At 40.9% G+C, this 22699-nt stretch overlaps 1 protein-coding gene across 7 annotated transcripts in view; it reads right to left on the bottom strand.

Annotated features, from left to right (window-relative positions):
- Positions 1-21964, bottom strand: part of itgb4 (integrin, beta 4) — a 28958-nt gene extending 6994 nt beyond the window's left edge. For 4 of the 7 annotated variants that reach the window (XM_081600766.1, XM_081600767.1, XM_081600768.1 and 1 more), the window contains exons 1-33: positions 18411-18843; positions 14622-14704; positions 13728-13810; positions 13003-13104; positions 12660-12864; positions 12467-12563; positions 12214-12385; positions 11224-11487; positions 11052-11141; positions 10843-10965; positions 10235-10402; positions 10052-10128; positions 9729-9934; positions 9372-9475; positions 9195-9290; positions 7627-7759; positions 7412-7537; positions 6393-6511; positions 6271-6304; positions 5995-6189; positions 5793-5896; positions 5661-5719; positions 5109-5132; positions 4875-5023; positions 3857-4036; positions 3595-3743; positions 3262-3469; positions 2859-3167; positions 2037-2209; positions 1778-1958; positions 1504-1641; positions 1242-1424; positions 1032-1160 (exon numbers count right to left, since the gene is read on the bottom strand). In XM_081600766.1, coding sequence (XP_081456892.1) covers positions 1032-1160; positions 1242-1424; positions 1504-1641; positions 1778-1958; positions 2037-2209; positions 2859-3167; positions 3262-3469; positions 3595-3743; positions 3857-4036; positions 4875-5023; positions 5109-5132; positions 5661-5719; positions 5793-5896; positions 5995-6189; positions 6271-6304; positions 6393-6511; positions 7412-7537; positions 7627-7759; positions 9195-9290; positions 9372-9475; positions 9729-9934; positions 10052-10128; positions 10235-10402; positions 10843-10965; positions 11052-11141; positions 11224-11487; positions 12214-12385; positions 12467-12563; positions 12660-12864; positions 13003-13104; positions 13728-13810; positions 14622-14697 — 4456 coding nt within the window. In that variant the 5' untranslated portion in view covers positions 14698-14704; positions 18411-18843. Of the gene's footprint in view, positions 1-1031; positions 1161-1241; positions 1425-1503; positions 1642-1777; positions 1959-2036; positions 2210-2858; positions 3168-3261; positions 3470-3594; positions 3744-3856; positions 4037-4874; positions 5024-5108; positions 5133-5660; positions 5720-5792; positions 5897-5994; positions 6190-6270; positions 6305-6392; positions 6512-7411; positions 7538-7626; positions 7760-9194; positions 9291-9371; positions 9476-9728; positions 9935-10051; positions 10129-10234; positions 10403-10842; positions 10966-11051; positions 11142-11223; positions 11488-12213; positions 12386-12466; positions 12564-12659; positions 12865-13002; positions 13105-13727; positions 13811-14621; positions 14705-18410; positions 18845-21887 lie in introns of those variants that run through there. The other 3 variants (XM_081600763.1, XM_081600765.1, XM_081600764.1) reach the window with 2 other exon arrangements.
- Positions 21965-22699: the final 735 nt, after the last annotated feature.

Here is a 22699-nt window from a genome sequence, read left to right as displayed (position 1 = left end):
GGCCTTTCTAACATCCCACGCAGAATATCTGAGAATTAAAAACTGCTTAGAAAAACTGAAAGGGTCCTCATGAGGCGATGATTTCAAAAAGGAAATTAAAAAACCGGGAAAATTACTTGCAATACTCATGTTGTCGTTTCTGTCTTTAGCATTTCCTGTCAGTCTAAGGAGCAATGAAACCACTGCATGATTCATGCCACAAAGCACAGCAAATACTATTATTTCCTTGGTGAAAGGAAATAATAGTATTTCCTATTATGTGCCTGTGCACTCTTGTGCACAGGCACAAGAGTGCCTGAGTGCCTGAGAGGCTGAGTGAGTACACTCAGCCTCAGTGTGTGCAGATTTATTAACTAGTTGAGCTTTTCCACATTTTTGTAACATTGTAACCACACAGGTTCCTGTATTTCATCTGCAATCTGTGAGACAGATCACCATGAATTTGTGCAGGATTCTGAAAGTGGAAAATATATATATATTTTTTTCACAATTTTGAAAAGTGTAGCATTGTTTGTCTTTTAACTATATACGGCAAATTTTACCAATTCTAATATTTCCTTCTTTTCTGACTAACCAGTGCAACTTGCTGAATTTTGACCAATCCACAAGTCTCCCTTCTAATCTAAGTTCCTGTTTGACTTGAATTAATTAATTAAAATGTCTCTTGAAAGTCAAACCTGCAAGATGAAAGCATGTGTGTGACCTAAACAGAAACATTTGCCTTTTTCAAATTCAGTCCTTTTTTGGGACGGTTATGTTCAGAAATGTCAACTTTTCTATGGCAAATAAAAAAGCTCAGAACATTTTTGCCACAACCTCTGTACATCTGTAACAAAAACATTGCAACATCCCGGAGGAACTGTCTAATATACCTTTATAAAACCCATTGTGACAAATTGCTTGGTGTGAAATTTTTTACATGTAGGTCAAAAAATAAAATTTATTTGGTAGAAATACATCAACATTTGTGGTTATGACATCACAAAAAGGGGCATCAATATTTGTGTGTGGCTTTGGTTCTCGGTACCCACCATCACCCGAAACGCTTGGCGTCTTGGAGCTTGTTGGCGACTTCAGCACATCGTTGCTGTACATCAGGTAGCTGTCATACTCGTCTCCTGCCTCAGCGTCCACAATAGGAACGTCTGGAATGATGGGAACTACAGACGGAAACAAAAAGGAGTTAATGTCTTTCAGAGGGAGCGAGGCTGAAGAACCAGATGTGTTTGGCACAAACTCACTGGACATAGGTCTGCTGGGCTGAGACGCCAAGTTGATGGTAGCGTCTCTGAAGGGGCCCCAGCCTACGCTGTTTTGGGCACGGACTTTGTACTGATAAGTCTGGGCGCTCTGGAGGTTTTCTATCAACAGCATTCGTTTCTTTGGGTTGTCGATCTTTACTTTTTTGGCTCCTCCAACTGGTTCTATTTAAAGAGAAGACTGTATTACACTGGAACTGGATAGTCTAGGTATAGCTTGAGCATTTCGAGGAGACTCTCTTACTCATTTCGTCATCGATGGGCGTGTAAATGACCTCGTAAGCTGTAATGTCGCCGTTGGTCTCTGCAGGCTCCGCCCAGCTGATCTGAGTGACAGTTGGACTGATGACGTTGAAGGCCAGACGACCAGGTTCCCCGGGCGCTGCAGGGAAACAGACGGGTGACTTTCAACTCCACTTAAAGAACACACAAACAACTTTCATCGTAGTGCAGTGAATGTCCTGCATGTACAGCTTAATATGCACCAGACTTTCTTCTCCAGAGTTTCGAGAGATTACCGTCTTCCAGTGTTTGACAGCTAACGATGTTGGTGTCAGGGCCCTCTCCCATTGAGTTGTAGGCACAAACTCGTGTCTCGTAATCGCAGAAGGGTAACAGATTAGTCAGCTCGGCTTGAGGCGTCCTCACGTCAAGGACCTGGGCGTCTTTCTCATGGTCGCCGTAGATCCAGTACTTCACCTAAGATGCACATCAGGAGTCCCACTTATGATACGGTCGATTCAAACTGGAATGAGGCAACTGGTCAGCTTGGCGTACCTTGTATCCCACAGGGTTACCCGGTGGCGGATCCCAGTTCAGACGGATGTTTCTGGGACCCGTTGCTTTGGCCTTGAGGTTTCCCGGGGGGAGGAGGCAACCGCCAGGGGCGGTGCCTCTCGGGCTCACGTAGCCCTTCGACTGCATCTGAGCAGTTTCTAGAGATCTTGGTTCTTGAAGAACAAAATAATATCCAGAGGAATAAAATAAACACGGATTAATGTACAGTATCTAACAAAAGAGACATTAGTTAAATTCTGTGAATTGTAAAAGTTTTCATAGTCCTTGAAGTTTTCCAGATTAGTGGGATTTTATGTGACAGACTGACATTAATTTGAGAATAAATGTGAAATAGAATTAAATTATACATTGTCTTATATTTTCATGAAAAAAAAATCATTGTGGCTTGCATTTGTTAAAAAACAAAACACTGTTTTTTTCCAGCAGCCATTATGCAGTGCATACAGCTGATCAATAATTGGGAGATTTTTTTAAATGGATCATTTTCCAGACACCAAAAAACATTAACTTGTTGCCAAAAACCGCCTGGATGTTTTTTAAGCTCGTGGGCAGTACAAGAGGCAGTACAGACCCAAATGAAAGTAGAAAAATGTCCAAAATGCGAATTTTGCATAAGAACTCCCCTTAAAAAAGAAAGTGAAAACTATATATTTTCTTTTTTGCTGTTTTCAGGTATAAACCCAATAAAACACATTGGAAAGTGAGACAATGTTTTTTAAGGGGTATGAATACTTTTGAAAAGAACAGGAACTGATGCAATGTTATGGAATAAGGATTATATTAAAGGTGCTCTCATATCACCTTCTGTGATATTCACAACGGTGTTCTTCCTTTCACCAACAACGGCATTAGTGCTGGGATCGTACAGCTCCAGCTGGAAGGTTTCTGGTTGGGCTGAGCTGGGAAAGGGTTCGATCACTATATTCTTCTCCGTTTCTCCCGGAGCAAACTTCAGAGAACCAGAAAGATCAAAGCGCTGGGACTTCTTGGTGCGCCACTTGACGGTGGCGGGGCTGTCTTCATTGCAGGAGCGCACCACCGGGATGGGGTAGGTCTGATCTAAGGTGCTGAAGTTCTGGTTACCTTTCTTGAACATCATCACACTCGGTTCTTAAGCAGACAAAGAAAAAGATATAAAACAACTGGAGTCAATAACAACGGCAGAGCTGTCAGACGTAATCCAAACACCTCTCCTTTCATTCACCTTGTGTGTCTGAGATGGTGACCGTGGTTCTTGGGTATCGTCCCAGCTTGGCACCCTGGCGTGGGTTACTGAGGTCCATAGCAAACTGCTTGATGGGTTTGTCTTCCAAGAAGCCATCTTTCTCACTCAGCTCCAGCAAACGGACAGGAACGATCTTTTGAGTCTCACCCGGAGCGTAGGACAAGTCTCCTTGTACACTCATGTAGTCCTAAATCCCAAGCAGGAAGAGCTCTTAGTGGTGGTTCGTTCAATCAGGCTGTACTCTATATGCCAGTCCTACAGAGGGTTTCACACATTATGTCAACACAAAACAGGCAACACACGTCTTCTTACCTTCTTATTCTTGGCAGAGAGATCTTGAGTGCTATAGGTGACCTGTGTGCGTCCATCCTCGATGATCTCTCTGCTGATGGGGATGTGTGCCACACCATCCTTTCTGCTGTACGTGTATTTCGGTTGGAGGAAGGAGAAGATGCTTGTAGCTACGGTGACAGAGGTGAAGATTCAATAAAAGCCATCCATACGCAACGACGTTCAAATGTTTCATTTCAATACAACCAATTTTCAGATGGAAACCTATGACGTGATTTCTCACCGTGCTCTTTGATGATGGTTATGTTAACAAAACGCTTCACAATTGTTGCAATGCCCAGCGGCACATCCCTGGCCTCCACTTTCAACTGCTTCTTGTCATCGTCGTCGTCCTTGACGAACAGTGGCACGTGAACGTCCACCATCTCCACGTCCTCCTGGAACTCCACGGCTCCTGCAGCCTCTGCAGGGGAGTAACGGATTCACTAAAGATGAACTGCACCTTTTCTACTGGACTAAACCAGCAGATATTCAGTTATACCGACGAGGAGCAGGATGGCTTTCTGAGGCAGATGCTAGAAGGCTATATTTTATTTCTTAATATAGCATAAATGGTATAGTAGGATCTAGTTTTATTTTGTTTTCCTTCTCAGTTGGTGGTGGAAATGCTTCCTTCAACTGTTCCCCAACCGCCAATAAAACAAAGAAGAAGAAGGAGAAGGATGGTTTTCTGATCATGGATGGATTTCATTTGGTGTCTTGGCTTTCTACCACCTCCCTTTCTGCATCTGTTCAATACTTTTTCTCTGTGTCATTTCACATTACTACACATAACTTATTTGTTTTGGTTTCTTTCTATACACAGATTACTTGGGTTGTTACCAACACCTAGTGAAAATTTCATGTCAATAGCACCTTTAGAAATATGTTTACTATAAAATAATACTTACTTATTTTTACTCGCTGTGTGCGATAGACTAATACAAAACAACTTCAAACAACAACTTCAAAAAACAGCCATAAAACTCACAGTACAGCTACATTAAACACTTCACGCTTTTGAAAGATTAAATATTTAATCTGAGATTGCACATTAAATAATAAAAAACTTTTAGCTTTTATTAGTTGTATTACTAACCAACAGAATTTTATCTGTTATCACAAAAACTTGATAATCGTTTTCTCCACTGAATTTTGTTTTTGATAAAACGGGGAAAATAAGAATAGTTTTTCAAGGCTGCAGGTCATTAGCTCCCTGATAGTGTCACACCCAGACACAGGTACGAATGCTGGCCACATACCTCTGTCTGTGGCCACAGTGTAATAGCCTGGGACCACTTTGAGGTCCCCAAAGTTTCCAGACTGGACGTTCTTCTCGGTAAGTTTCACTATGTCTGGGTAGGCTCTGCGGGGAGCTGACAGCACAGTGTCCATGATGGTGTAGTCCCCCCTGAGGAGATTAGATGAGCCAGAGAAATCAGAATAAAACACACCTAAAAATCATGACAAAATTTAAAGTGAGCTTAATTTTTTACCTTTTTCCAGCATTTTTCTGCAGTCTGTAAAAAAAAGCTCATATATGTCAATTTATGACTAGAGATACTTTATTTTAATGTAGATAGGGCTGGGCAATAATCAATAACAATATACATATAATCACTGACACGTGATCAGTATTAATAGAAAATACATCCAGTAGAATATTAAATAATTTAACTGAACTCGATCCAGAACCGCACAGCATTCTGGGTAATGTAGGCATAGGAAAAGCTTTAGCAGCTCAACCTTTCACGGCTAGCTAAGTAAAGTTGGTGGCATCAACTAACTCACTCACTCTTTGGTTACCTAGCAACAACCTGTTGAGTGACTTGCACAGCAGCAGTATCAGGTTTTATCACCGTGCCTCATAACTGCTTTAAAATAAAAAACGGCAGGGAGTGAAGATTGAAAATCAAAACAACATCCTGAGAGGAAATTGTAAGTGGGCAGTTTAGAAGTATTTCATATATTTAAAATAAAAAAAATAATAATATCAATATCGAAAAAAATTTTTTTTCAAAGTCTTCTTGACAGCAAAAATATGTTACCTGAATAAAGTTTGTTGCACTTTCTGTGCCTCAGGGATCTGCTTGTACACCTCGTTCAACTGCAACAAAGAACAAGGAAGTAATCACTGGCAGTCAGAGCATGAGCCCACCAACATCCAAAACCCAACTCACGTTGTCAGCCACTTCCTCACGGAGTTGCTCAGCGTCTTTTGATTCGGGGCGAGACAGGTTCTCAGAGAACAACCTGTTTAGTCGGAGGGAGATCGGGAACTGGACTGCAAAAAACAAAAAGAATAAAAAAACGAAAATAGTTGAAGGTTCTTATGTTACATACACTACATGATTTTCCTTTTAAAATCCATCTTGGACTTACTCATTTCATCCGGGTTTGGTTGCATCAGCTCCCGCGGGTGACTGGGCGCACGGTGCACATTATCTTTGACCTTCCAGCGAACCACGTCGGTTCCTTTTGGTGGACCGGTCCTCACCATCGGTGTGTTCAAGTGGTTGGAGGTGAGCTGAGACTGACGGAGCAAATACTCGTCTTCCTTAAAGCCAACCATGCGACCTAAATCAAGAAGAGAACAGGAAATGCTGCTTATAGAGGATGGTAAAAACAATACTACTCCATGTAATGCTAAATATTTACCTCCCCTGCAGCACGGCAATAAGGCCAGACAGCTCTGCATTGGGAAAAATGACAAAACTCTTCAGTTTAACCATAATTCGGGAAGGCCAAGCTTTGATATGTGCAGGTGTGAGTGCTTTTACCTGCCAGCAGGATGCGCAGCAAGCACAGTACTTCCAGCAGCAGAGCAGCAGCAGCGCCAGCAGCAACAGGAGGAACAGGATGAGCGGCAGCAGCCACAGCAGACTGGCTGCTGGACAGTCTGAAGGGGTGATGCAGAAAAGACAACATGTTTAATACGTGTTTAAATCAAATCACTTTCTGGAGCAGAGATATCTTTTCACAACAGAGAAATTATGAGGTGGCTTTTGGTGACAGAGCGATGAAATTATGAAAAGTATGACAACTACGGCCAAAACAAATAATTGATAACTGTGGAAAATTAGCATAGCAAGAGTGCGCTCTACCTGACAAGTGTTATTCATTTCTACATAAACACGGCTACAAACTATTTTAGAAAATGTAACTTTATAAATCATTTAATCTACAACATTTATGCCAGTACAGAAAGCATTTGAAATTGAAGAAACTCTTTAGCAAGAGTTTAACAGCAGGTGGATTTCCATTGACCATAAAAATGTGCAAAATTTTAAGAAAACTCTAATTTCCAATAAACAATTTCTGCAGTAGGATGAGGTGGTTTTGCAACAAAAATGGTGTATTCCTATGGAAGCCGAGAACAGATGCTTTCCACATATACTTTTTCCGGTTGGTTTTATCGAAATAACGAGATAACAACCCAACTTGTTATCTCGTTGTCTCGAGATAACAAGTTCATTTCGTTTTCCCGACATTATTCATTATCTTGAGACAACATAGAAAACATCTGCTCTTGGCTTCCGTATATTTCACAGAACTGCAATGGAAATACTTTTTTCACATTGCACACATCATGTGACCAGCAACCAGATGTTACAAACTTATTCAGGTGTGATTTTAATAAAATTTCTTATTTAAAGGAAACACCCCCATTGCAAAATTGTCCTCTTTCATAATTTGTTGAATACTGTCAAAGTTTTGTGCACACTTATCATGGGAGCGCAGCTCATGAAAGATTCAGCTCCCTGGGTGTAACTTTGCATACGTGCAGCCTGCAGCTCACCTCTCTTTTTGAGCACCTCAACCAGCATCTTAGTGTTTGTTGGATCTTTACTGGAGTCAACCGTGTACTCATATGTGCAGTCGTTGTCCTCATCAATGAATCTGCAAGAGTCATGCACTTCCTCCCCTGAAAAGAAAATCAAAAACACATGACAATAAACAGTTATGACATTTTAGATTCAAAACAATCACATTGCTTTTCTCGCGTTAGCTTACGTTCTTTCAGCTCATCCACCATGATAACTTGGAAGGGACACTTCTCGCACTCTTCTTTGTCCTTCTTTTCGCCCGTCTTCCATGCTTGACATTGGACGCACCTCCTTGTTTCCTCGCATACACCCCGTAAGAACTAGATGCACAGTTCAAACGATGATCAGAGAAGAAAGACTTGAAGCCTCAACACATATGGAGTTGGACCTGCCGCAATTTTAGTTTGAATAATTACAGTGGTGGAGAAAGTACTCAAAAAATTTACTTAAGTAGAAGTACAAATACACAGACCAAAAATGTACCCAAGTAAAAGTAAAACTACCACATTAACATTTATACTTAAGTAAAAGTAAAAAAGTACTGACTTTTAAAAATACTTAAGTATTAAAAGTAAAAGTACTTGCTGAATGGATTACCTAATTGCTAATATCATTAAGTTTACTGATCATATTTCATTTTAATACATTAGAAATGTGCCATTTTAATGAACAATGCCACACACAAAGCGTGTTTTTATTGTGTTTACTCTGTAACATAGTTAAGACTTAGATATGTGATTCTATGCATCATAATTTCAGGGATGGAAAAATCTTGTCTCCTGTCCAAACATAACATGAACTTTACTTTTTTTTGCCACTAGTGGCATTTATTTTTAAAGAAATCCAACAGAAAGAGGATGGAAAGAAGGTGGGTGGGAGAGGATGGGCAAGGAGCCAGTAGTAGTGCTGTAGTCAAGACCACCTACCCAAGACCTAGTCAAGACCAGCACCCCGCGCTACATGACAAAAAAAAAAATTACTTTTACCCATCAAAATTGCTTCTCAAATTAATCTGAAAAATCCACATTCCCATAAAAAAAACTAGATATTAAATACATAGAGCTGAAATAAATTTAATCAGTAAAGATCCGTCCAGAAGAATCGGATCGTTCCTGAATATCGTACCACAATATTGCACTTTGGTACCAGCGTTGTCCCATATATGCGACACCTCAGTCAACACCTTCACACAATAATTCAGCGCATGAGTGACAACTTTTTTTCTTAGTAGATGCAACACTTAAGCTTTCCTTCCAAGTGACGCTAAAAGTTGGACGAAGTCCCAACCGTCTGTGAAAGCGAAGCGCTGCTGATTTTACATGTCGCTATATCTCATGACTTATGCAGGGCTATTATATTACATACATTAGAAAGACATCTCCTCCCGCTCAGAGGAAACCACTGCACATGTCTGGAGCTCCGCGTGCGAGTAAAGGGGGAGGCGATGGGTGACAACAGACACTAAGTCACGTTATTGCTTGGATTTTACGGCGCCACCTTAAGTCCCTGAGCTTCACATTTTAACGGAAAAAAAAGAGCAATGCGACTTGGATGTAACGAGTAACGCGACACTTTTGTAGAAATGTATTGAAGTAGAAAATACAGATACTTACTGTAAAATGTAGTGGAGTAAAAGTAGAACGTATCTATTATTAAATCTACTTAAGTAAAGTACAGATATACAAAAATTGTACTTAAGTACAGCAACAAAGTACTTGTACTTCGTTACTTCCCACCACTGAATAATTAACACACCTCGAAGTTTGGCTCACAGGTCGGAGACAACGCTATCCCGGTGTCTGGGCACTGGCAGCTGCCGCAAACGCATTTGCCTCGTCCTCCGCAAATATTCTGAAACGCATAAAGACGGGGTCAGGCATCGTCCATGCATCAGACAGCCCAACAGGAACGTAAACCACTGGCTCTGCTCACCCCTTTGTTGTCCAGGCAGGTCTCGTTGCTTTTGGAGCACTCGCAGGCAGTACCCTCCCAGCCCTCCGAACAAGCACAGCGACCCATCACGCAAGAACCGCGATCTGACAGGAGGGAAGCAAGAGAGCTTTTACAATTCTGTAGGTGTGTGTTCTTTGTAAAAGCTTAAACCCATACCACTTCCAAGTTTATTTGGCAAACAGATCTGAGTACAGACGATAACGCAGCCAGGATCATTTCTACAAACCCAAATACCTTAAAACTTAAATAATGCAGGAGTGATTTTTTTTTTTGGACAGTACTTCTGGAAGGTCAGAATAACATGTTGATTTGACGTGTCCCTTCAACAAAACGTACCGTTGCAAAGGATGCCTGCGACTCGTTGACACTGGGTCTTGTCATACTGGCAGTAGGGTCCTTCGTACTGGTCCGGATTGTAGCACACGCAGGTACCACATGCCTGACAGTCTCCACGGCCCGAGCAGGACTCTGTCATGCCGGGCCCAATGCACTGGCTCTTGCTCGAGCTGGAGGTTTTTGAGCAGTTGCAGAAGGCGCCCGCCCTGGTACAAATAGCAAAGACATTGCTGAGTAGCTGTGGCGCATCTGACAGGAGTCTTATAATACCAAAGAGAGGGGAAAAAAAATGAATGCTACAAAATATAATCCCCCAGTCTCACCAGCCATCGTCACAGAGACACTTTCCACACACCAGGTTTCCTTTGCCGTTGCATCGTTTAGCTTTTAGAGTGGGTGTCTGAAGAAGAGACATGAAAAGACAAAAACGTATGAGTCTGTTTTATAGAACAGGCAAGAAGATAACCTTGAAGGAACATTTTGGTGCTTCAATGGGTTCAACAAACCTTCTCACAGTCACAGGTTTCACACAGAACTGAGGCTTTCACATTGACAGCAGAGCTGAAGGTCGTCGGTTTTACTTTGATTGTACCTTCCTTGTCTCCTGGATCCACTTTGCAGACAGGTTGTTCACCAAGCATTTGTTGGGCTGTAAGTTTTACCTTGAACTTGCCCTAGCGAGCACACACAAACACAGAGAAAGAGAATCTTGTTAGCATCTCCCTTAAGATAGATTTCTTTGAATCTTAGAATCCAACCACATCATTAGCAGAGCTATGCATTTTGGACAAATTTGCTCCACCAAATTTAGCACAAGTCATGTAGGGGACACAGCAAATCTGTTCAGGTGAAATCAAAACTGAACTGTTTGGTCTAAATGCATAAAGCTGTGTGTGTGTGTGTGTGTGCGTGCGTGCGTGCGTGCGTGCGTGCGTGCGTGCGTGCGTGCGTGCGTGCGTGCGTGCGTGCGTGTTGACCATTTATTATCCTGAAGATGAACTGTAAATACTTAAAAAGTGTCTCTACTTTACTTCAGGGGGCCAAGACATGCATAGTTTTTCTCCCACTTAACAGTTTTGTTTCAGATACTTATTTGTTTCAGTGCAAGACTTACAATTTCTCCAGGCTTGAAGTTAAAGGCTCCATATCTGACTTCTTTATTGGTCGTGTCCAGAAACTGAGCTCCAAAAGCCTTTGGTCTGTTCTCCGCACGGATGCTCATCTTAGACTGGATGCTCTAGAAAACAAAACGATAAGACCAACCTTGAGACATTTGCTGCTGACATTTTTTCCTTAAATGTTTCAAAGTTGTAAACATTTTACCACAAAGGCATCCCGCATGATCTCCAAGATGTTGGATGAATCCTCTTGAAGCACACCGATCTCAGCAATGGGGAAATATTCTTTCAGTTTCTGCAAACAGAATGAAAGAACATATTGGATCCTGTGAACCTAAAAGCAGAGGAAAAGAGTTGAACGGCTGTGGCGTACTTACAAGGTAGTACATGTAGGAGTAGTTGGTGACGGCGAATATGGGGATGATGTTATGGTTTCCCAGCAGACGGACCAGCGTAGGTATCGAAGGGTAATCCTGCTTCGTAGCCTGAATGTAAGCACCATTTTCGTCCAGGTGACAAGCCTCGTCGTTGCGCTGCAGGATTCCCGCCAGCACGTTGGCGCCGTCAGCCTCATAGTGAAAGGCTGACTCAGTGGAGAAAACCAAGAGGTGAGTGCTGCCTTCGCGCCAGCCAATCTCCTTCTGGAAAAGGAATCCGAAACAAAAGCAGTGAGAATGCATGGCTAGGAAAACAGAAGATAAAGGAACTTCCACTGAATGACAGAAAGGGAAAACTTTTGCAATGGTGAATTTACCAGAGGAAGGACTAAGATACAGAGGTCCACTAATGTCCATCCATTTTGGTGCTATGAGTGACTTTTTATTATTATTTTCTCAATTTTCTGGCTGTTTTATTTGTTTACATCAGCATTTACTATAAAAACCAACATCAGAACTCGTTTCCTGATGTTCTGAGTTCAGAGGGGAATCTAAACTAATTATATTTATTTTTCAAATGACTTTTTCATCCATCCATTTTCTTTACACCCTTGGTCATAAGGGGTGCCCATCTCCAGCAAACGTATCGGGCGAGGTCACCCTGGACAGGTCTCCAGTCTGTCTCAGGGCAACACAGAGACATGCAGAACAAGCAATCATGCACACACACTCACACCTAGGCAGAATTTAGAGAAACCAATTAACCTGACAGTCATGTTTTTGGACTGCGGGAGGAAGCCGGAGTACCCGGAGAGAGCCGGGTACTTTGGGAGAACATGCAAACTCTGTGCAGAAAGACCCCGGGTCAGGAATCGAACCCAGGACCTTCTTGCTGCAAGACAACAGTCCACTGTGCAGCTCTTAAATTACTTTTTCATGACTCGTAATTTAAAACTTAGGACTTGGAACCAATCACCTGGTCTAACTAACCTTACACACTGCTGCCTGCAGAATGGCATCAAATCCTCCTTCGGGGGCGTCCAGGTTGCCAGATATCCTCTCCTTTTGGAGCTCTGCTGTGAAGCTGTCTACATCCTTGATCAGTGGAATGACGTTTTTGAAAGAGAACGGAGAGTCGCTGTCCGGCCACGGCTGTTTGAGTCTGAGAGGAGGAAGCAAAGTTAGGATGAAGCACGCACATTCACAGGTTCTGCATCCATCAGCGTTTTATTTTTTCCCTTACTTGTCAGGTCTCATGTCGGTCTGGGGCTCAATTACTTTATCCACAAATTTTCCAAACCCAATGGTGTAGTCACTTGAAATTTCTTGCACCACTGTGGCTACAGGTAAAACACACACCATCAGTTTTCTCTTCTATTTTTTGCAGATTACCTCAGAGGAATTGCAACACGTCACCACAATCCAAATGTGCTCACCCAGCTTGTTGCCCATTTTCTTCAAGTTGTCCAAATCGTCCTTCATGGAGTTTGAGAAGTCCATAAGAATGTAAAGATCCAAAGGGCCTTTAGTGGGAGCAAACACATTCACATCCACCTCTCTGGTCTCTCCAGGCAGAAAGGTCATGCTCACTTCCTGTGGCGACACCTGAGACCGCTGAAGGTTCATATTAATGGCTTCGTTCTGCACAGCAGCACAAATGCAGAGAGAGAGAGAGAGAGAGAGAGAGATTCAACAATTGGACACAAAACAATTACGGAAACACAATTTGAAAGAATGACAGAACAATTAGACGAGAAACATGACAGAGGAAAAACGTACTCGCTCTATGGTCTGTTTGCTGGTAGCTTTGATGACATATGCAGCGTTGCAGCCGTGAGCGAGGATTTTCTCATGCAGGTCACAGCGAGGAAAGCCAAAGTCCTGAAATATGAAGCCAAAGTTTGAAGTTTAAGTGCATTGTGGACTCCTTTTTAAAAATCATACACTAATATTGATCCAAGAGAGTTCAGATCTCAAAAAAAAAGGAAAATGTTGAGGTTTTCTTTATTTAGAACAGAGTAGAACATATTTATGAGTTCATCTCATCAGTAGATAAAACAACAAAATCCATTTTATGGTTTCGTCATCTGCTGAATAACATTGTTTTAAGCAAATATGTCTGCTTTCTAAAACACTAGAATTTAAAGAAAACAACAAAATGATTTAATTATCCTAATCAAATGGATTTAATACTGTAAAAAAGGTTAAGGACAAATAAAATGCAAATTAATGTCAGAAGCACTTACTTTTTATCCTAATTCTACGTTTTTTTCCCATTTTTCACTTCTTAGTTTTGTTTTCCCATACCTCTCTTAGCATGAAAAAAGATCACCTCCAATTCTAATGTAACGTTTCTAATGCAGAAACGATAAATAGTGAAACGTTTTGAAGTCTTTCCATCTCTTTTTAGTTTATAAATGCTGAAAAAGTCATCTTTTCTCCCAACGTCTCTTTAAGGGAGGAAGAGAAGATGTGAAATGAGCTTCCTGGTTCTCTGCTCTCACCTCTTCGCTGCAGTATGCACATCCCACCCCGGCCTGCAGACAGTCTGAGCAAGTACCGGACCGGGCCGCCAGGCAGGAGTTCACTGTTTGGAATAGAAAGTTTAACTCATGAAGCATCGTTAGAGTATACGTGGTGACACTGACGACACTGTAGTGAGCGCTAGCTTAGAACAAATGCTAAAAAAAAAGAAACAAGAAGAAAAAAACAAGTAGAAAGCTTCTCAGAGATCAGCTCTTTTGGGATTTACTTTTACAGATTTCAATAACATTTTGCATGACCTTTAGTTTATTTTCAAGGATATGTCTGCTAAATCTGTCAAACTTTTGAAGGATTTCGATTGAATGATATGTGTTGCTGGTTGTTTTGCATTGCTACATGTTGAATTTTAATGTTACTGCATGTTTTTGGGACCGTAGGTGGAGATTAGCATTTGTAGCTATAACCTGGTGCAGTACATCTCTCCCTTAGTGGTTAATGTATGTTGTATATTGTCCCATTTTAAATAAATTCATCTGTTTATTCATTAAAGCCCAGCTAATAAACAACTAGATAACTCAGGACCTTTTAAAACATCCATTACACATTAACTATATTCTTACAAGCACATCAAGTTTATTCTTAGCATTTTCTTGGATTGAGTCATTTATGTCATGCATATAACACAGACTGGAGTCATTGGGGTAAACTTATTCTACAGTGATGAGTTTGAGTTTTAAAATCTTAAAGTGAAAAAATTTACTCCTTGATTTTGCCAAAAAATACTGCTGAATTAGTCAGTCGATTCACCCGACCAGATCACCTATTATTAGATCCAATATTTTTAAGCTTAGCTTATTTAAAAGTCAAAATCATGTCATAAACAAGTTAGGTCAATAATTAATTCTGATTTTCACCTTCAGCAGAGCAGCAGGTCAGCAGGACGGCTAGCAGGCCGAGTCCTGCTAAGCAACACAACGACCAGCTCCCCATCTCGCCCCTGCAAAAGAAAACAAACTTCAGCACAAGCTGCAGCCGTCTCACCTGTTTCAGAGACATCAGCTGTACAAAACTGTACCAACACATTCACATTTTCCTGTCTGAACTGCCACACTCTTCTCCATACCATTATTTTTGATAACATTCTTAACATTTGAGTACTAAGCTTTCACTTGGGTGTGGCCACATGTCATGAAGCATCACAATGTTAAAGTTGTCTTCCAATTTGCCAGAATGATAAAGGATTATTTCACAAGAGGACTAACTCAGATTAATATTAGGCTTATCAGACTTTTACTGGATTATTTTATTCTAGACAAAAAAAAAAATCTAATCATGACTTTTTCAATATCTTTATTCTTTTATTCTTTTTACTAAAACTGAGCTGAAGGTGAATGATGTGATATTATAAATAAATGTATTGTTTAATCTAGTACATACATTTGGATTAGTAATTTTCTAAATAATAGAACAGAATATCTCATTCCCACACTCAGTTTTCGTTTATTCAACACTCATCCAAGCCTGGAAAATTATGCAGATAAAATTCAATCGACAACAAGATTTGCTCAAAGACTCAGAATCAAGCTGTTTTGTTGTATAGTTAAAGATTATTAAAAAGACTGTGATTACATTGGAAAAAAGACCATCGTAGAGATCTACAGTCTGATGAGAGCGGTCTTATCTAACAGGTAAGATACTTAAAAATTAAAGCACTGTAAAAACACGAAAACTTATTTTTGCTCTAGTTTTTTGTACATTATGTATTTTTCATAGGACAAAACATAGGACAAGTACTTTTTATTATTGATTTAAAACAAGCTCCTACATCTTGCTGAAAAGTTATGTGTAAGTTAGTGTTGTCTTATTTCAAGTGTACTAAGATATTTGAACTAGAAACTGGACCAAAAAGGCCTGTGGTTTTTGCAGTGTGATGGTTTTGGTGTTTTGGTTTTCTGTTGTTGCATCTTGATTCAAAGTAGTCACACAGCAACTTAAAGTTCAAAATAAGAATGAAGGGCAAAGTGATGCGTCTGTAATCAGAGTTAATTTCAGCTCCACTATAAAAGTGCATAATGGGAAGCTCTAGAATTTCAAGAAATAATCCACATCCGGTTGGCATGTTACATGAGTTGATAGTGTAGATTATGGATGCCTCTCATCCAGTTTTAACCTGCCGTCCTGTTTGGTATTGTCGTATAATTTCAGAGCCAGTTGGGACACGACGCGGTGCGGTCGGGATGGGAAACAACCGATGCAGGGTGGGATCTGGAAACGTTCCACGCAGCGCTGCAGTGTGCGCTATGAAACCGCATTATAATTTCCTGCAGGAATCTTGGATGCAAGACAATCTGACAAACAAACAGAGGCAAACGCAGGAGTTGTGGAGCGAACAAAGACTGCTGTGTGGTGCGGAAAGGTCTGTAATTGTCTTGGTGGGCAGTGGGAAAACAAATGGATGATTTGTGTCAACTCGAGGGGAAAGAATTTCCCCACGAGGCGAGAGAATGACCTGTTGAGAGTTAAAAACGCAGCCTGGTGAGCACATTGGAAAGGCGGGTTTGCGCCTCTCTGTGAAGGAGAGCAGCCTCCAGGTGTGTGTGCGTGTGAGAGGAGTGGGAGAGAAGGTGTCGCATAAATCACCGAGCAGCAGAGACGGGCCAGGACAACAAACCGCCTCTTCTTCTGCAGTAAATACGAGCAAAGTGGCGCTTTATGTTCCGCTCGGAGGACAATCACAGACGAGCGGGTGCTTCTGACCCAAATTACTGCCTCCAGCGGCTCGTGCTGCTTCTCTTTGTTCTGAAAGCTCCTCTGGCACCAGAAGAGGAGACGTTTCACTGAGCTCAGAGCCGGGGCCGCTTCTCCTCAGACAAAAACACGCCTGCCAGGTGGACATACCACCAGTGGGTGTGGATCAGCCCCCCACCATGACATCAGCTTAAGGAGAAAGGGAAAGAGGAGCAACAGGAGGGCGTCGACCTTTACAACAGCTGTCAGGGTCAAACTGTGGCGACAACAAATAAAAATCCCAGTGGGTTTAGGGATTAATGTTATCTTCTCTACAAAATAAGCAAAAGAAAACAACAAGGACAACCATTAGGATTAAATTACTTCTAATTGTTCTGCCTCAAAGGCCCAGTCTAGGGTTTCAGGTAACGATAAATTTAGAAATCGATTATTTGATTAATCAGATAAAAAAAGAATTGGCACAGTCTACAGATTTAATCACTTAAGCCATTTCATGCAATATTCGAAATACATTAAATGATGCAAATAAGCAAATATTGTAATTCCTTTGTTTAAGAAAAACATTTTATTGCCTAAAAATGTAACAACAACATTCCTTCAGTGAATTTCAACCAGATGAAGCTAAAACTACGAGAGGAGTTTTGGCTAAAATATATTTACAGACAAAAGTGTTTTTATCATAAATTAAATTTTGCATAGCTTTTGCTTAATTCCTGGTTGTTTTGAATTTTTTTCTGAGTATGTATATTTTCAATCGATTTATCACGATTAATCCAAATCATCGTTTCAGCCCTGGTCCGGTTGCTGCTTTAACTTATCCAAACAAATTAAAAGTGCAAAAGAAAAGTCATTAAAAAAAATAAACTAGGCAGCTCAAGGCAAAGCAAACAAAGGTGCTAATGGTCAGCAGGGACCCCCAAAAACAATCCGCTTCTTACACAGAATGTAGACTCAAATATTTTAGATTCTGGGATTTTTTATTTAAATTCTACGACTCAAGATTTCAACAGATGTACTAATTTCAGTTACACATTAAAAAGATGAGCATTGATAACTTAATGATGCCAGTTTAATCAATTTTGCTGGAGGCACATTTCATGCACATTGTGACTACAAATATTGTTGCATAATACATTAGTGCAAGCTATTAATTGATTGCGCTTCTTTCCAGAGTAAAACGAGTCTTTGCTGAAAAGAGATGCACATCGCATATCAACAGCAAATCAATGAGCAAGTTTCAGAAGCAAAGCAAGACTTTATCAGTTTTTTATAAAGTGCTATGAACTGATTAATGTGGCCGGCTTGATTGTTAAATTACAAGTAAACCAAAATCTAAAAGTAATATTAATCTAGTTTCTGGTGGAAATATTTTAGTTCACTTCAAATAAGACAAAACTAACTTGCAAGTAACTTTTCGGCAAGAAATAGGAGCTTGTTTTAAGTTTTTTCCATATTATAAGTTAAAATGTCCTGTTCCACCAGCAGATTATTTCATGCAATACTTTTTCTTCAATATTAGGGAATTATTGACTTAAAACAAGCTCTTATATCTTGCTAAAAAAGTTACCTGTAAATTAGTTTTGTCTTATTTCAAATGTACTAAGATTTCTGCAATAGAAACTTGCCAAAATTACTTGGTAAGATTTTGTGTTTTTGCAGAATAGTAGCGCTGAGAAGTTTGAGAAAGAGATGAGTTTATCTGAAAGTGGGGCCCCTCCAAAAAAACCCTCCCTGGGGCCACATGCAATCTTGGTCTGTCGCTGTTTTTAGCTTGCATGCAATTGATCTGTTTAGTGCAACTCTAAGTTACATAAAGCAGTCACTTTATAGCCATCCACCTCGCCCTAAAGGTTGCACCACACAGACAAGTCACTTTTGCGACACTCAGTAGTGAAAACAATGAAGTTATTAAGAAGATTATGGGTGAAAACAAAGAGATCGCTGATCAAACAAACCTCCCAGGAGCGTCGGCTCACAGTCCAAGTCCAAAAGTCTGACGGTGTGGAAGAAAGAAAAGTATTTCCTCTTTTGCCAAGTATCCACCTGGGTTAAATAAAATCTCTGCCCCAGTGTCCAAGTTCAAAGTCGCCTCCAAAAAGAAAAAGAAAAAAAAAGTTGCGGTTCTTCTCGCTGCGTTTTCTTGCGTCTCTCCTTGTAAGGTGCAGCACAGTCAATTATTTACTTGTTTGCTCTTGCACTCAGTGGAGAGTGTGCGTCTGCAGGAGAGATACGAGCGACTGTGAGACTCCGGCTGAATGTCAGTGGGAGTGCTGGGACTTGATCCTTTTTGCTCTAGCGTACACACCCACACACCAGTCCCTGTCCAGGTACGCTGATGTTAGGAAGAGAGTTAACTCACATCCGCTGGCCTGTCTGTGTCTGTTCCCCAACCTGCTGCAGCTTAAAGCTCCACACCTCCATGTGTCAAGACCCCCCCCCCTCCCTCACTGCATTCCTCCCCAACAGGAGTTCACCTGTGTGGGCTTGAGATTGTGGAAGCAGGCCCCTCCTTCAGGCCGCCTCCCAATCTCTAGGGAGTGGCGCACATTGGAGAACACTGCCTGCAGGCTATGGGAAACTGTTCTGTGACTTGTGTTTACTCAACCATGTTCTCGTGCTAACGGGTACATTTTCTTCTTGGCAAATATTTAATACTAGCAGAAGGATTATGACACTGTTTTCTTTTTTTTTTTTTGTTTGCTCTTATTTCATGATGCAACTTATTTCTTTTAGTAACAGAGTTGCGAGTGAGCAGGGAGATCTGCGTTCCTGTGCAGACAAGCCCACACGCTGCCGTGACCATGACACTGAATCCTTCTGTGAGCCGTGTTGAATTGTGCTCCAACAGCCTCACACAATGGAGCTCAGCGACCTTTTCTATTCACACGGTTTACATGTTGGACAAGATTTTAACAACTCAAGGTTCACACAGCTAAAGGTGCTTACCAAACCGACCTGTGTCAGTATCTAAAACTCAAAGATTTGTTTTTTTTTTTTTTATATTTAAGTTTTATGCTACTTTTGCAGGTAACAAAATTTATACATGCATGAAATATTTCTGCCAGAAAAGACGTGGGCACCTCGTCTTTTCTCCATTAACTTGGAGATGTTGCTCCTTTGATGATACTGCGTTCAAGTTGTCAGATTTTTCTGACTTTCCAGTTGAAAAAAAATCTACTTGAACACCCTTCAAAGTCGGATTTCCCACTGGGACCAGTTACTGGTCTACCCCCAGTTACTGGTAGACCAGCTACTGGGTCTACCAGTACTTATATTTATATACCAATACTTATATTTTTATCCCACCAATAGTACAATTCACATTTATGCTAAAAAAACAAAACAAAAACAAGCAGAAATAGATAAATCCTATTCAGTGTAAGATTGTTCCGAATAAATCAAAGGTCTATATGTAGCTGACATATGCCTACAGCTGTCAAATTATTTTAATTTACATGCATGGTAGACCAGCTACTGGGTCTACCAGTAACTGGTGTTACCATATTGTAACTCAAAGTCCCAGTTAGTGGGACTTTGAGTTACAATATGGCCGCTCCTCGCATCAACAGTAGTAGCTGTGGTGGAAACATGTTTGTTTCTACATTGCATGTGTCAAGTAGCAGAAGAAATGCTACTTGACACTCTATTGCAAACCAGTCAATTCAGGAACACCATTGAGTATCCTTAATTATGACACACAAGTAAGAATGTGTCATAAATCAATGCTAAGTGTAGCGCCTGCAACTCTAAACTGAACAAATTAAAAGTGGTGTTTGCTTATAGAAAGTAAAAGTTAAAATGACGTTTATAAGATTTGTTCACAGAAATATTGCGAACAATATTTCTGGGCGTTGTCATGATGAAATTCAGACTTCTTAACTGGAACGCTGTCACCTCTGATCTGACGTCGCTTCCAGCTCAGAGTTCCTACTTCCCAGCTGACTTGAACACAGCATCAGGCAGCTTTTGGATATTTCCAGGTGTTTTATACAAGACTAGAGTGTTCAAAGAGTCGCAGTTTTGTTATCCCCCGACTGGCATGCAGTCACAATCGCCCACGCTGGCTGAACTGTAAATCATTGAGCTGGTTTCACCTTTTTGCAAATTTTTCTGCGGAACGTAACAAAATTGTTCCTTTTTGAGGACTTTTTCATAGACTATATCTAAGATATTTGAAAGAACATGCAGTTTGGGAAGCCGAAGTTCCCCAGAAGAAATGATACTTGACCCTCTATTGCAAACCAGTCAATTCAGGAACACCATTAATTATCCTTAGCTCTGATTGGCTGAACAGCCAAGAGCAAAGTTAAGGAAGACTATAGACTAGCATCTGCTGTAGTACCAAGATGGTTTCCATTCTAATTAATGCATATTTAGGTAAATTCTCTGTTTGAAATAAAAGTAACAAAAGTTTAAGTGATTCTGAATGACACCAGAGGGACAGAGTAAATTGTGAATTGCAGGTGTAGCAGCAGCTGCATTCCTAAACAGTTAGAACAAGAATCCCGTTTGTACAATGAACACACAAAAATCATCCAGCAAGTCTCTCACTTGCACGGCATTGTTGACAAGTGGTTTAAATGACTACGAGGTAAAAGGAGCTCTGTTCCTCTGTACTGTACATACCACACTGGACGGACGCGCTCCTAGCAACCGGAGCTGGTTGGACATACAATGGAGGACTCTCACTACAGGGGAACAAAACTTCTTTAGTAGCGATGCCTCCCTTCTGTCTGACGGTCTCGGCTGACACTTGAACAGCAGAGCAGTTCAAAAGAGCACTTTCACATTTTTTAAAAGACAATCTGTGGCTCCCCCAGCTGAGGATGGACTTTGTAAATACTTATATTTTTATCCCACCAATAGTACAACTCACATTTATGCTAAAAAAACAAAACAAAAACAAGCAGAAATAGATAAATCCCATTCAGTGTAAGATTTTTCTGAATAAATCAAAGGTCTATATGTAGCTGACATATGCCTACAGCTGTCAAATTATTGTAATTTACATGCATGAGAGAAACGTTTTTGGAAAGGACACCAAAACCGGGTCAAGCCCAAGGCCCCACATCCTCTTAAATCCGGCCCTGCGCCCGCTGCATTGGTCTGTAATTCAGCTGTAAACATTACACAAACAAATACACAACATATATTTGTTTGAGCATTAGATGAACTAATAACAGAAGGTTTACCACACCTGTCATTGCTAAGAATCTTTAGAAACTTCAAATTAGCCTGCACAAAGGCAGTACAAAAAAATGTTAAAAGTAAAAAAAAAAAAAAAAAAAAGATTGGATTAGTGTCCAAATTATTTGAAACGTTAAATTAGGTTAGAAACTGATAGGAAGTGTTAACATACTTCAAACGCAGCGTGGCTGGAGATCAGTATTTGAATAAAACCGCCTGAATTCAAAGCAAACAAAAATACTTACAGTAAATCAGATGCTGTGGTGATGAACCGGCCTCATCAGCTGAAGAAACTGAGTCACCCAGGGTGCTGGGAGAGCCCTACAGCCCACCCAGCCAGCCTCAAAATTAAAAAACAGAAGAGAAAAACAGTAGGACAGCATTAGCTTTGAGACATGAAGCCCCCTCCCGAGAATGACTCCACCTCCCATCCCCTTCTGAACATCTGAGTCAAGTCTGTGTCCAACTCTTCGCCATTTGCATGATAAAAAGACGGCTTTGTGATTCACTGGCTTTATTCAGTAGGAAGTTAATGAGGACTGTAAACAAATGATGACAACAAGCCAGAACAGAAGTGTTATCTGACTGAATCCAACATATTGTTTTGGGGGAAAGTAGCGAGAGTGATAAAGGAGCGCTCATTACGCTACGTCTCCTTGTGACGTAGTTTGTATTTTCTGTATATTTCTATAAAAGAAAAATAAGTTAAACTAATAGAAAACTCCCCCTACCTGTTCATTCGACATTATGCTGTCGGTACTTGACAACAGGGACTCGTTCCTGCAACTCAGAAAGGGAAGGTCTTTGGTGGGTTTGGCACATTTGACAGTGAAAGTTGTGAACGGCTCAGTCCGGACAGGTTCGGCTCGAGCCGTAATCTGGGTGTGGCTCGTGGGCTCACGCGGCCTCCGTTGATTGAAACACCTGCGGTGAGGATGATTAAAGCCCGTGAATCATCGCTCCGACATTCATACCCGGCAGGAAAATGTCTCAGACGGACTTTAGGGTCGCATCTCACACTTACGCTCTTCATACTGCGACTTTTAATCCAGTTTAT

The sequence above is a fragment of the Poecilia reticulata genome, chromosome 19 (genome assembly GCF_904066995.2).
Source record: "Poecilia reticulata chromosome 19, P_reticulata-male-v2, whole genome shotgun sequence".
Lineage (NCBI taxonomy): Eukaryota > Metazoa > Chordata > Actinopteri > Cyprinodontiformes > Poeciliidae > Poecilia > Poecilia reticulata.
Note: the sequence above shows the minus strand (reverse complement) of the source record. Positions and strands in the feature narration are given on the sequence as shown.